This window comes from Oncorhynchus nerka, linkage group LG3 (assembly GCF_034236695.1).
Source record: "Oncorhynchus nerka isolate Pitt River linkage group LG3, Oner_Uvic_2.0, whole genome shotgun sequence".
In the NCBI taxonomy this organism is placed as follows: Eukaryota; Metazoa; Chordata; class Actinopteri; order Salmoniformes; family Salmonidae; genus Oncorhynchus; species Oncorhynchus nerka.
Genome location: NC_088398.1, coordinates 33550492 through 33565505, shown reverse-complemented (window position 1 = coordinate 33565505; position 15014 = coordinate 33550492). Strand labels below are relative to the sequence as shown.

General features: G+C 41.1%; 2 protein-coding genes across 2 annotated transcripts in view; one reads left to right on the top strand and one right to left on the bottom strand.

The window, feature by feature from the left end:
- Window positions 1-15014, top strand: part of clybl (citrate lyase beta like) — a 202877-nt gene that overhangs the window by 152531 nt on the left and 35332 nt on the right. Inside the window, exons 4-6 of the mRNA XM_029630385.2 lie at window positions 2115-2216; window positions 3978-4071; window positions 11289-11456. Coding sequence (XP_029486245.1) covers window positions 2115-2216; window positions 3978-4071; window positions 11289-11456 — 364 coding nt within the window. The remainder of the gene's footprint in view (window positions 1-2114; window positions 2217-3977; window positions 4072-11288; window positions 11457-15014) is intronic.
- LOC135563592 (uncharacterized) lies at window positions 5323-9393 on the bottom strand. Its single transcript, XM_065006424.1, has 3 exons — window positions 9107-9393; window positions 7498-7961; window positions 5323-7398 (listed from the first exon to the last, which is right to left on the bottom strand). Exons 1-3 carry the CDS (start codon window positions 9391-9393, stop codon window positions 7148-7150), a joined length of 1002 nt encoding a protein of 333 aa, XP_064862496.1. The 3' UTR covers window positions 5323-7147.

Genomic DNA, 15014 nt, shown 5'->3' with positions numbered 1-15014 from the left:
ATTGAGTAGCAGGACATATCCTAGATTGTGTCTTCTATTACATTTTACATTTTAATACCCACTCACGATAACCTCTACCAGTGTGTATCCTGGCTCAACTGGATACTCTCCACACAAATAAAAGCACATAAACATGTTCTCAGATGTAATCAGAGAGGGGTTGACCATCTTCACTACAGCCAGTGGGAATATACCTGTCATTTGTTACCACTCCAACACATTTTCCCAGTCCAGTGAGAATTTGTATTGTATTGTGTGGTGTAGTGGGGGTAATCTATGTGTGTTATCTAGTGGGGGGTACTCACTATGCACTATGTCTGTCTACAGGCCAGAAATGGGCCTCTGATGATTTTCTAAAGGTCCACCCTGTAAATATGAAAATAAATACCTTTAAGTGTGTGCATGTCTGTGTGTGTATTTGGGGGAAAGGGGAATTGGGTAATATTGTGCTAAGCCCCCAGCCAGCCAGCGTTACTTTTTATGTTGCTGTAGCAACGTGTCTCTTGTGAGGTTGTGACCTCAGATGATTACAGTACAAAGCCTATTGGGCTTCGAAAACCCCTTTGAAGATGAGAAGTCTTTGATGGTTTGTATTTATGTAAATCTCCCCGATATGATTTAACCAACTGAGATTGAATGGGGAGATGATTAAAATTGCCCCTATTTGAGAAATCTTTCAATGGAGCCGTTACTCTTTGTTTTTTTAAGAATGCGTTGTATGTGTGCGTGCATGTGTGATATTTGTGTCTTTTATTTAGGAAAATAGCACCACTTTATCAGGGCTTATTTATATCAGCTCTCCTCTCCCAGAGGGAGGAATAGACGGTGGGAGGGAGGGGGAGAGAGAGGAGGGGGACATGGCATTACAGATTTCTATTGGGCTTTTCTCCCCTTTTCCATCTCTCTCCCTCTCTCTTTTTTAACAGGCCTTGGAAGTGAATATCTGACGGAGAGAGTTTTTCTGTGTTTCCAGATGATAGATTTAGGAATTTGGGCTACCCCACTGGCAGTCCAGAGCTCGCTGTGAATTCTTCTGTTGAAAATAAAGAATCTTAGTTGAGCTTACTTATTAGTGGGAACCATGCAGAATAAAGGGCCCCTGCAAAGTGTCATATCACAACGATTGTTGCACCAATCTCACTATTCTCTTCCACCGAGGGGGCACACAAAATTGACATAATGTTGAAATTAAACACACTTAAAGACGGCACCACATTTGGTTTTGTCTTCTTTTTTGGGGGGGTGTGTGTTGTGTATATGGACCATGTAGTTAAATGGGAGAGAGAGTCCAGAAGGCTTCAGAAGAAGGGGAACCCTGGTGATAATGTCAAATATAATTTCCTTCAGCTTTGACACTCCTCTCCTCCTCTGCACTGCCTCTCTTCCTCTCGTTTGCGCTGCCTCGTTACTCTCTCGCTCTCTCTCTCTCTCTCTCTCTCCACAAAAGATCACTTGATGTATTTTTGTACAGGAACTTAAACGATGCAGGGAATAGGTATTGACAGTTGTTTTGCAACTCTCTCTCCCCACAATTGCTCCTTTTTGTAGCAAAACCTCAGTTTTATTATTTAAAGAGCCTTAATCCTGAATATTTTTCATGGTTGCAATTCCCTCTGACATAAACAGTTTGATATCTCTGTTTCCCCCATGTTTCTCTCCATAACTGGGTTTGTGTTAATGGCTACACTCCCTGAGTGTCTGTCCCTGAGTAAAATGCTAATGTTGTTGAACAGTTTGGGTTACGATGTATTTCAATGTGTGGTTATAAATGGATTATAGGCATGGTGATATGAACTTTTCCACCATAAGATTTGATAAATACACGTATAAAGCCAGTTTTGATTTGAGATCTTAGTTAATGGTTTACATGTACATTTTACTTAATGTATACATGAACAAAATGATGATACCTCCAGCTTACCCTCATATAATGTTTGACCATGTATTGCGACTGTACTGTTTGTGTATGCTGTGGCTGTCTCTCTTCTTGAGAGTAATGGCATCACTAGAAAATTGAGTATTGTGATTTCATATGTGCTTCTGTATTCAGATACGCAATAGTCGTAATTTGTGTGTGTGGTTGTGTGTGTGTGGCTTTTGTGTGTGTGTGACAGTTTGTTGACAGGTTTCAGCACCACTTGAATGGACGAGCGCTGACGGAGCCCATTCGCCTGATCACCTTTGTGGAAACCGCTGTGGGCCTGCTCAATTTTAAGGTAAATTACAAACAAAACCACCAGGAAAATGCCTGTGTCAGACGTTTTACTACCTCATTCACTTTTTATTAAAGCTGGCGTCAGACAACGCAACTCTCCAAGTGTCACCGTCCAAATACGAGAGATTCAAAGCGTCCGGACAGTCTCTCTACATCTCTCTCTCAAGGGTTCAACTCTTTTGTGTTTATTCTGGTTCAGGCATGATGGTAAAGGGCCATACCCTCTCATGAAATAACAATCGATTTAACGCGTAAACTTTTAAAGGTCACGCCCCTCACCCTGTTTGACCTAAAGTCATGAAATTCAGTACATAGGACCTTCTCACAGCAAACAAATTTGCCTCAAGGATCCATGAGGTCCACCATGATGGATTTTCCTCCATTTAGAATTTTGTGAAAAACACTTAAAACACTACTCCCCTGGCACCGAATGACCGAACTATACAAAACGTAATATATGGCATCTAAGGACAAAGTTCCTAAAACGACCGATAAATGCATATAAATAAATCACGGATATTCGTATTGTAACAAAACAGTACACATGTTCCAAATACTGTGAAGACTTAACATATTCAAGCATATTCAAATTGACTACAGTGGCGCTATAACAGGCACATGTTTATATATCTTAATCTGTTGGACTCAGATTGATGAAATTTGGCACACATGCTCAGGGATGAGTCTAGCTAACCTGTAAAATATGGTTAAGTTTTGCTGAATGCTGGCACTGTTATACATGACAAAGCATTCAAGCAAGCTCATTGTCTCATAGCGGCCATATTTTTTGAGCTTGAGTCCTGTAAAAAGTTGCATTTAAAGTCATGGGTACATAGAATATATATACATTTGGTGCCAATCAGTCCAGTGGTCCTGGAGAAGAAGACGTTTAAAGTAGTCAACATTATTGAAAATGGTCCAAAATACCTCAAAGTCATAATAATGACTTGTTCGATGTTGAGCTCTGATATTTGGGAAGCGTGGTAAACAGTACAGAAGTAGCTCATCCTGGGGAAATGTGTCCAATTAGTCCTGATGGTGTCCTATTGGGCACATAGCTAAACCGCGGCAATGTTGCTTGCAGCTTACATTTGCATTGGGTCTCTTCTGAGTTTTTCCCCTCATCCAGACACTCACTTTGACATGTTTTAGTGTTATCTAAATTGTGATTGTTTTGTCAGGCATCAAAAGAGGTTCTGGTTTTAGTTTGGGCCGACCTTCGTTGATGAGGGGAAAGGGCACGGTTTGGGGGATTTTGGTGGGGTAACACGCTTTCCTCTTTCTTTTAATGTCTCTTTTGTGTGTGTGCGTGCGTGCGTGCGTGCGTGTGTGTGTGTTTTCTTTCTGGAGAACATTCTGTATCCTTAGCCAGACTGATTCCCTGGGATGGAACAGGGAAGTATGGCTGTGTCACAGTGAGAAGTGAAATTAATTTGGACGCCGACAAAAGCAGCAGACACATTCCGACCGCTCCATGGCTAACACAATAGAGGATCACATTCCTAGGCCTTTTCCCCCTCTCTCCTCTTGTCGTGTGGTAGTCCCAGCTTCACACAGTCTTCTTAGAAGGGGACAGTGTCTAAGACAGAGAGACAAGATGTGCGTGTGTGTGCGCGCGTTACAGTAGATAGTGAACACTATAAGTGCAGGTCTGAATGGGAAATATGACCTGCTTGACTGGGTGAGTTGACAGGGTTCATACTTTCCTTGGCTACACACACAAACACACTCATCTCTGTGTCTTTCTTGTGTCTTCCCCCAGGTTGTGTGTGAGGAAGTACGTCGTCTGGCTCCTGCAGTTGGCCTACACCATGACGGTGTGGTGTTTGGATCTGATGACTTCTGTGCCAGCATAGGTCCTCTGTCATCTCTTCCTCTCTCCTCTCACCTACAATCAATCATTTTATAACCACCTCTCCTCTCCATCTATGCCCTGTTCTCTGTCCCTTCCTCCCTTCACTGTCTCCTTTTCTCTGTCCCCTCAGCCCCTTCTCTCCACCTCTCTCCTTTTCTATTACCCCCTTCTCTGTCTTATCTCACTTGTCCATTTCTCGTCTTATAGTTCTTGGGCCAGACCCCCGAATTTGGGCCATCGGGCTCACTTGGGGTGACGATGTCTCATAGTGATTTTCTTCACATGACAGCTCGATCAGTTGTTCAATTTCACTTACAGTACCAGCATGTCAACTGAGCCAGGGGCTCCTGAGTGGCGCAGCGGTCTAAGGCACTGCATCTCAGTGCTAGAAGCGTCACTACAGACCCTGGATCGATCCCGGGCTGTATCACTACCGGAAGTGATTGGGAGTCCCATAGGGCGGTGCACAATTGGCCCAGCGTCGTCCAGGTTCGGGGTTGGCCAGAGTAGGCCTTAATTGTAAAATAAGAATTTGTTCTTAACTGACTTGCCTAGTTAAATAAATAAAGAATCACAGTCAAACGGATTTCAAACAGGTTTTCCCTGCATGCTTGAGATCAGTTCGTTCAGTTTCCAGTTTATATAGTGCATTCTGAAGGTTTTCAGACCCCTTGACTTTTTCCGCATTTTGTTACCTGACAGCCTTATTCTAAAATCGATTAAAATGTTTGTTTTTTCTCATCAATAACCCATAATGACAAAGTGTTTTTGAAATTTTTGCAAATGTATTAAAAATAAAAACAGAAATAACTTCTTTACATGCAGTACCAGTAATTGATGTTTCAATTGATCATCCTTGAGATGTTTCTACAACTAGATTGGAGTCCACCTGTTGTAAAGGGTCGGAATACTTATGTAAATGTGATATTTCAATTTTCTTTATATATATATGACTTTGCAAACATTTCTAAAAAACTATTTTTGCTTTGTTGTTATTGGGTATTGTATGTTGATTGAAGAGGGGGGAAATGATTTAATCCATTGTAGAATAAGTCTGTAACGTAACAAAATGTGGAAAAAGTCAAGGGGTCTGAATACTTGCTGAATGCACTGTATACAGTGCCTTGCGAAAGTATTCGGCCCCCTTGAACTTTGCGACCTTTTGCCACATTTCAGGCTTCAAACATAAAGATATAAAACTGTATTTTTTGTGAAGAATCAACAACAAGTGGGACACAATCATGAAGTGGAACGACATTTATTGGATATTTCAAACTTTTTTAACAAATCAAAAACGGAGAAATTGGGCGTGCAAAATTATTCAGCCCCTTTACTTTCAGTGGAGCAAACTCTCTCCAGAAGTTGGAGGGATGAAAGAAAAAGTGATAACAGAGAAATATGACATTGCTGCAATGTTAACACACATTTTCCAACTCTAGGGACTAATTCCTCATTCATAACAACTGGGAACATAGAAAACTCTGACTTTCAACTTCAGTGCATTCAAGACAACTGGGAACTCAGGACTCGTTTTGAACGGTCATCCAACTCTGAATTTCAGGTGGAAAACTCTGGCATCTTTCTAGAGCTCCGACCTGAAAATCACTGATGTCATGATTTGACCTCGTTTTTTTCCCCAGAGTTCCCAGTTGTCTTGAAAGCACCAATAGACTTTCAAGAAAATCACTATGAAACATCGCCACTCCAAGTGAGCCTGGCTGCCCCCCTTGGCCCATGGAATATTATTCTCTTTCTCCTCATCCCACCCATCTCTTCTCACTCCTTCTCACTTATCCTTCTCTTTCCATATACACTGAGTATACCAAACATTAGGAACATTTCCTAATATTGAGTTGCACCCCCCGTTTGCCCTATGAATGGCCTCAATACAGATGTCGAAAGCATTCCACAGAGATGCTGGTCCATGTTGACTCCAATGCTTCCCACAGTTGTAAAGTTAGCTGGATGTCCTTTGGGTGGTGGACCATTCTTGATACACACGGGAAACTGTTGCACGTGAAAAACACAGCAGTGTTTCAGTTCTTGGCACAAACCAAATTGTAATTCCTGGCACCTACTACCATACCCCGTTCAAAGGCACTTTTTTAGTCTTGCCCATTCACCCTCTGAATGGCACACATACAATCCACGTCTCAATTGTCTCAAGGCTTGAACATCCTTCTTTAACCTGTTTCCTCCCCTTCAGATTCACTTATTTACCTGGTAATGTCATGGAAAAGGGCACGTGTTCTTAATAGTTTGTATACTCAGTGTATAGTCATATGTGACCAACCACTTGATTTGGTCTTATATAGCACAATTTAAAATGGTGTTTTTTACATTGGATGACACCGAGCTACAAAATGGTATATCATGCACTGCATTTTTGAGGACAATGGGAAAGTAATTCTGCTTTGAAAGTTGATCAACTTTTAACCTACATTTTGAAAAAATGGCCTTTGAATGTTTTGGTACTACTACTGGAGAACTCTCCCTTGTCTAGACGCATTCAGCATTGCTCACACTCTCTTAAGCCAGCTCCACCCATCTCTTTAAGGGTTCACGTGATGTCATGTGCTAAACAGTGAGTAGTGCCGTAAGGATGAAGACTAAAAGTAGTAGCCTACAATAAGGAAAAATTCCAGGAAAGTGTCCAGATAAAATATTTTATCAATATTAGATGACGTTTACCCAGACACACTTGTCTAAACTGATCGGTCATGTGAAAGGAATGCTATAACCCCAGCCACATATTGCCAAGTGGATGGGTCTCTACAGAAGGTGTAAACAGTACAGAGAAATGGTTACTTGCATAGTAGCAATATCAGAAACATATAGTGTCAATATATATAAAATAATATACAGTATGTACAAGAACAATATCAATAATGATATCAGGGATAGACGAGGTAGTTAAATGCACACATCAGAGGTAAAGTGGCTGAGAAGCGAGATAAATAAAATAGTAGCAGCAACGTATGGCCTGTGTGTTAGAAGAGAGTCATGTGAATAGAGGCACTAGAGATAGTGCTGATGACTGGTTCATCCGAACCACGCATGAACAAGGGAATCTATATTCAGAGAGCCTGTTTCTGTCCTGCCCTTGACTTTGGTGCAGGGCATGTGATGTCCACAGCCTCTTCATCGCAAAACTCCCTGATCTTCTCAAAAAGATACGTTTCTCTAGCTGTGTCCAGTCCAGGTGTTTCTTGTACAGGCAGATCATCTATGGGAGGAAGGATGTCAGCATTGAGCAGTAGCTGAAGCCTGGTCCCGACAGTCCGAACGCTCCTTGGCGATAACAACACCAGGCTCCAGAGCATCGAAGCTGTAAAACAGAAAATAACAAAAAACATTGAGAAGATATTACAACCTTGCATAACATCAATTCACCTCCCGAGTTTAGATAAGAAGAATAACCTCATACATTGCAATGAAAATGTTATCCGCCTGAAGTGCTGGTATTGCTTGATCTGTGGCAGTGCCCTGAAGTACGGAGTCAGGTGTTGCCAGCCATAGCTTTCCACCAGCACCGTACCATCCTCCAGTCCAACCAGCTGTGGGATGTTGAGCCCTGTCACAGTGCTGTCCTTCACAACACCAGCAATCTCAGACAAAGTGTTCACTATGGTCTTTCTGAAGCTCTGCTTGATGAGGCCGAATCTCCAGTCGGGGGCAAACTTGGTGTGGCCTATGATCAGGAAGTGAAGGTCCAGACTGTAGTGGAGCTTGTGCTTTTTCAGCTTGGCTGATTTAACAGCTTCTGACAGATTTGCAAATCTGAAGACCTTAGTTGTTCCTCTGGCATTGGCAACACAGGTCTGTCCTGGGCTTAGTGCTTCAGGAATCTCCACAGATTCCTGAAGGAAGACAGCCCGACTGCACTTACCTCTGGAAAATACAGAAATAATGTGAAATCAATCAAATTTGTGCCAATCATGTTGGAGGTCAATTAAATAATCAAAACGTGTTGTTACATACCAAGTGTTGTCATTAATTCCTTGTAGAGACGCCACACTGCTGCTTTTGTCACATGGGATGGCAGGAGCTTTCCACCAAAGTGTTTGTGTCCTGGGTGGCGTCCTGGTAATACTATTGTATTATCCTCTGCATAGTTGTCCTTGCAAGTCCTCGTGCTTCAGGTGTAACGTGCTTGCTTGGGCCAGCTCTCTTTTTGATGGGAGACATTAGACCATTCTCCTTGTATGACTGGTGGAGGAGAGTCAGGCGTGTTCTACTGATGCTGAAAGACAAATTCCAGATGCAAATATTTTTGCATTATAATACAATAGATGGTCGTAATCACCGTCAGACACACCTGGCTAACTTGATGGGTCGTCAGCTAGCTAGCTAACAGCAAGCTTTAACTCAGGGTCTTTTGTTTAGACATGTAGCTAGCTAGCTAAACAATGAACCATAATCCCAATCCATAGATTACTAGCAATACAAACCAATTGTCATAGCTTGCTAAACCAAACAGGTTCAATGTTAGCTAGTTAGCTAGCTAACATTATCCTATAACTAGCAATGCAAAATGGCATTCTGAAATAACATCACTACACAGTTCATACACGTAATGTTGGCTAGCAAGCCATCCAATGTCAGCTAGCTAGCTAACAGCAAGCCTTAACTTGCAATGAAAACAACTTTCTGACAAAATTAGAAACGTATAATATCTGAAACTGTAGCTAGATTCTTACCCGTATACATGGATGAAAGCTTCAGGGCAGACTGCAACCCCTTACATTAAATAAGACGTCCTGTGTCGTTTCCATTTTGTTTATACAGCTTGTTTGGTCACTCTGGTTCACACTGACCGTTTGCAATGCCATAAGATTCATCAGATCTTTCTCCCTCTCTGTCACGGATGCCCTTAGTTTGAAGATGTATTCCAGAGACAGGTTTTTTATACAACAGCCTTCTGTGTTCTCTTTTCGACTCCCTATGCATTTGCAATCAAACGCCAGAATTCTATTAATCTCCTTATCATACTCTGCCTCTACCAGACATTCCACTGATTTCAAAACTCGGTCTACTTCTTCCATGACAACAACACTGTTGATCGTCGTTTCTTCCCCATCACTGCGTCAGAAGACTCCACAATGTCTTCTTCAATGAAAATGTTTTTACCTAAATCAGGGATTTCCTCATCGTCTGATTCATTTTCAGAGTCAGAGAGAGTCAGCATGGCACGATCGTCCTCCAGAAAGTAGTCCATCACAACTTTTTCCCACTGACCTTTGTCGATAGTGCCTGATAAATTCAGGGCAGCAATGTTATTGAGAGCAGTAGCAACATATTTGCTGTTCTCCATGGCTAACATTATATCTTTAGAAAAAACTGCAGTAGAAGGATTATCTACGCATAACGAGCAGCTCATTTTATAGACACAAGATGCTACACCGCAGACTCAATCTTAAACTCATCAATCTTTATGTCCAGCCCACTCATTAGCTCAGCCAATCATGGCTAGTGGGAAGGTTCCTGTCCTTTTCTGGGGCTAAACCAACTAGGCTCGTAATTTAAAAACTTTATTCGTATTTACAGATGGCATACAAGTTCGTTATTAACCTCTCTAGGATACGTGGGATGGTAGCGTCCCAGCTGTCAACAGCCAGTGAAACTGAAGGGTGCCAAATTCAAAACAACAGAAATCCCATAACAAAAATTCCTCAAACATACATGTATTTTACACCATTTTAAAGATACACTTGTTGTAAATCCAGCCACAGTGTCCGATTTCAAACGAAAGCACACCAAACGATTATGTTATGTCAGAGCCAAGTCACAGAAAAACACAGCCATTTTTACAGCCAAAAAGAGGAGTCACAAAAAGCAGAAACATAGATAAAATGAATCACTAACCTTTGATGATCTTCATCAGATGACACTCATAGGACTTCATGTTACACAGTACATGTATGTTTTGTTCGGTAAAGTTCATATTTATATCCAAAAATCTGAGTTTACATTGGCGCATTATGTTCACTAGTTCCAAAACATGCGGTGATTTTTCAGAGAGCCACATCAATTTACAGAAATACTCATAATAAACATTGATAAACGATACAAGTGTTACTCACAGAATTAAAGATATACTTCTCCTTAATGCAACCGCTGTGTCAGATTTTTTTACAACTTTACGGAAAAAGCACACCATGCAATAATCTGTGTACGGTGCTCAGATGACAAATCAAGCCAAATTGATATCCGCCATGTTGGAGTCAACAGAAGTCAGAAATAGCATTATAAATATTCACTTAATCTTCATCAGAATGCACTCTCAGGAATCCCAGTTCCACAATAAATGTTTGTTTTGGTCGATAATGTCCATCATTTATGTCCAAATTCCTCCTTGTTTTTAGCTCGTTCAGCCCAGTAATCCAACTTCATGACGCACGAGCAGACAAAAAGTCCAAAAGTTACGTTACAGTCCGTAGAAACATGTCAAACGATGTATAGAATCAATCTGTAGGATGTTTTTAACATAAATCTTCAATAATGTTCCAACCAGAGAATTCCTTTGTCTTCAGAAATGCAATGGAACGCAGGTCGCTCTCACGTGAACGAGCGAGACTGAGCTCGTGGCTGCTGGCAGACCTCTGACTCAATCCCCTCTCATTCGGGCCCCACTTCACAGTAGAAACCTCAAACAACGTTCTAAAGACTGTTGACATCTAGTGGAAGCCTTAGGAAGAACAACATGACCCCATAGACTCTGTGTATTCGATAGGGCAAGAGTCGAAAAACTACAAACCTCAGATTTCCCACTTCCTGGTTGGAATTTTTCTTGGGTTTTTGCCTGCCATATGAGTTCTGTTATATTCTAGCTTTTATGGCTGAGTAGCAAGCAGTTTAATTTGGGCACGCTTTTCATCCAAAATTCCCAATGCTGCCCCCTACCCTAGAGAAGTTAAGGCACATGAAAGTTCAAGTGTTCCAGAAGGCATTTCTGCCAAAAACGCTTTTTGATAAATAAATAAAAAACATTCAAATGGTTCTCCTGTGAAGTTGTGACTTGCAACATACGCCCAGTTTCCTGAAACGGGTCACATATAAGCATTATGTTTCCCTGTATGGTAAACCTGTGTGTCTATTTGCTCACAGGTATATTTTCCTGTCTATATTCCTGTAAGCCACTTTGGATAAAAGTGTCTGCTAAATGGCATACGTTATAGTATATATTATATATAGTTATCTGTGTCTCCCTCCGTCCAGGTGCCACGCGGACCAAGGATGCCAGGGAGCTGCTGTATGCCCGTCAGAAGGTGGTAGTGACAACCAAGGCCTTTGGTCTACAAGCCATAGACTTGGTCTACATAGACTATAAGGACGGAGAGGGTCTACGACAGCAGGCAAGGGAGGGAGTTCTCATGGGCTTCACAGGTAAATTGAGCCTCCCTCTCAGGCAAGGGAGAAATGAGAAAAGGATAGGTTATTTTAAGCTTAGGTGTTAGATTTAATGTTACAATTAGGGTTAAGGGTTAGGGAAAATATAATTTTGAATGGATGTACATTAGATCCACACGAGGATAGAAGAACATAACGTGTGTGTGCTTGTGTAGGGGTGTTAGCTCCTAGCATAGTGAAGCTCAGTGTGTCTAGCCAGGCAACTATGTGCGTGCATGTGTGAGTGAGTGTGTGAGACATGGTGGAATCCTAAATCATCCACCACAATCTCTTATTAGTTTTTTATTATTTTGATGTGAACATTAACATTTTGCAAGTTATTTATTGAAAGAATATTGTGAGGAATGAGAATAATTTATTACATATAGTTGCAATATTGTGATCTATTACTATCTTGCACAGTCATTTTTCAGCATTTTTGTTCTGGTCTATTTGAGTGTTCTATGTTATGAGCAATAACCGTTGATGGAACCGTGTAACACTCCGTTCTAGTGAATTACTAGCATGATTTCACACTGGCATTCGTCTTAATTCGCTAAGTCCGTAGTCCATGAGTGGACTCCCAATGTTGCCCTGGGACACGTATGGCGCACGTGCACACACACACACACACACACACACACAGAGACAGACAGATGGACAGACTCCCCATGTTGCTGCTCAGTAAAGCCTCTGTGCCAGGTGGGGTTGATTTGTAATGACTTTTCTCAAAAACACGCCAACACACATACACACACATTCATACTATCGATGGCTGTTTTAACATTGTGTAGACTCTCTCTCTGGCCCACATGCCAGCTGATTTCCCCTGACCTCGGTTGCCACCGTTACTCTGACACGGCTGAGAACACCGCAAGAGACACGTGCTGTTCAGTAAAGCTTTCAAGGACCTCTGCTAATTCTGTTCTTACATACACTTGGGTTAGAGTCATTAAAATTCGTTTTTCAACCACTCCACAAATTTCTTGTTAACAAACTATAGTTTTGGCAAGTCGGTTAGGATATTTTTCCAACAGTTGTTTACAGACAGATTATTTAACTTTTATTTCACTGTATCACAATTCCAGTGGGTCAGAAGTTGACATACACTAAGTTGACTGTGCCTTTAAACAGCTTTGAAAATTCCAGAAAATTATGTCATGGCTTTAGAAGTTTCTGATAGGCCTTGAAATACATCCACAGGTACACCTCCAATTGACTCAAATAATGTCAATTAGCCTATCTTCAAACTCAGTGCCTCTTTGCTTGACATCATGGGAAAATCAAAAGAAATCAGCCAAGACCTCAGAAAAAAAGACTGTGGACCTCCACAAGTCTGGTTTATCCTTGGGAGCAATTTCCAAACACCTGAAGGTACCACGTTCATTTGTACAAACAATAGTACGCAAGTATAAACATCATGGGACCACTCAGCTGTACTTTGGTGTGAAAAGTGCAAATCAATCCCAGAACAACAGCAAAGGACCTTGTGAAGATCCTGGAGGAAACAGGTACGAAAGTATCTATATCCACAGTAAAACGAGTCCTATATCGACATAACCTGAAAGGTCGCTCAGCAAGGAAGAAGCCACTTCTCCAAACCCGCCATTAACCTTATAGTCCGCCCAAACCCGTATGCGGTAGCGTAACTACAGCCTCAAGCTCATTACCATAACGCAACGTTAGCGATTTCTAAAAATCGCAAATGAAATGAAATAAATATGCCTGCTCTCAAGCTTATCCTTTTCTTAACAATCCTGTCGTCTCAGATTTTCAAAATATGCTTTAGAACCAGAGAAAATCAATAATTTGTGTAAGAGTGGTGATAGCTAGCTTAGCATTTAGTGTTAGCATTTAGCACGCAACATATTCACAAAAACCAGCCAAGGAATCAAATAAAATAATTTACCTTTGAAGAACTTCAGATGTTTCAATGAGGAGACTCTCAGTTACATAGCAGATGTCCAGTGTTTCCTGAAAGATTCTTGTGTAGGACACATCGTTCCCTTTTGTTACTATGCATTTGGCTACCGAAACTAACCGAAAATTCAGACACCTACACGTCGAACTTTTTTCCGAATTAACTCCATAATATCGACTGAAACATGGAAAACGTTGTTTGAATCAATCCTGAAGGTGGTTTCTCATATTTCTCTCCATTGAAAGCACCGTCCTTGAAGCCTGCTTTGTTGTCTGATTCGAATGGAAAAACACTGGGAGCTGACTTTTGCGCACCAAATGCCACGCAGACACCAAGCAGGACACTTGGCAATTGTAGTCTCTTATGGTCAATCTTCCAATGATATGCCTACAAATACTTCACAATGCTGCAGAGACCTTGGGGAAACAAGATAAAGTGTCCGTTGATTCCTGTCGCATTCACAGCCATATAAGGCGATCATGGAAAATGTAGCCTCAAAAATCCTGTTCATTTCCTGGTCGGTCATACATCTTGGTTTTGCCCGAAGCATTTGTTCTAAGGGACTCACAGTGAAAATCTTTGCAGTTCTGGAAACGTAAGACTCTCTTCTTTCCAAAACTATCAATTCCAAGCATATTCGAGCATCTTTTCGTGACAAAATATTGCGCTTAAAACGGGCACGTCTTTTTATCCAAAAATGAAATACTGCCCCTAGAGTACTAACAGGTTAAAAAGCCAAACTATGCACATGGGGACAAAGATCGTACTTTTGGAGAAATATCCTCTGGTTTGATGAAACAAAAATAGAACTGTTTGGCCATAATGACCATCGTTATATTTGGAGGAAAAAGGGGGAGGCTTTGTAAACCGAAGAACACCATCCCAACTGTGAAGCACGGGGTGGCAGCATCATGTTGTGGGGGTGCTTTGCTGCAGGAGGAACTGGTGCACTTCACAAAATAGATGACAAAGTGTGTGCGAGCAAGGAGGCCTACAAATCTGACTCTGTTACACCAGCTTTGTCAGGAGGAATGGGCCAAAATTCCCCCAACTTATTGTGGGAAGCTTGTCGAAGGCTACCCGAAACGTTTGACCCAAGTTAAAGCATTTAAAGGCAATGCTACCAAATACTAATTGAGTGTATGTAAACTTCTGACCCACTGGGAATGTGATGAAAGAAATAAAATCTGAAATAAATCATTCTCTCTACTATTATTCTGATATTTCACATTCTTAAAATAAAGTGGTGATCCTAACTGACCTAAGACAGGGAATTTCTACGTGGATTAAATGTCTGGAATTGTGAAAAACTGTGTATATATGTACTTGGCTAAGGTGTATGTAAACTTCTGACTTCAACTGTATTTATAGCTTTGTTTGTGTTCTATGTCCTGTGTTTTAGATTTTTTTATTAGGTGTGCTTGCTGACGGCATACTTCAGACTTTTAATTATTATTATTTAGCACCTCTTATACCATTTACGCTAGAAACGCCGTTCAAACTTTAAAATGTGTGGACTGGTCTGAATTGAGTTGATTGTATAGAACTTTTCTATATGTTTTATACTTTTTAAGTTACAAATTTGTTGTCCTCCATTCACTTAATGTTATTTCCTCACATTCTAAATCTCCCCA

What these genes read in the sequence shown, in the direction of transcription:
- LOC135563592 (XM_065006424.1), bottom strand. Translation starts at nt 9,393, where the DNA reads ATGTTAGCCATGGAGAACAGCAAATATGTTGCTACTGCTCTCAATAAC. An exon ending in GTGTTGTTGTCATGGAAGAA is followed by an intron (nt 7,962 to 9,106) that starts GTAGACCGAGTT and finishes TGTATTTTCCAG; the next exon opens with AGGTAAGTGCAGTCGGGCTG. An exon ending in GATAACATTTTCATTGCAAT is followed by an intron (nt 7,399 to 7,497) that starts GTATGAGGTTAT and finishes TCTGTTTTACAG; the next exon opens with CTTCGATGCTCTGGAGCCTG.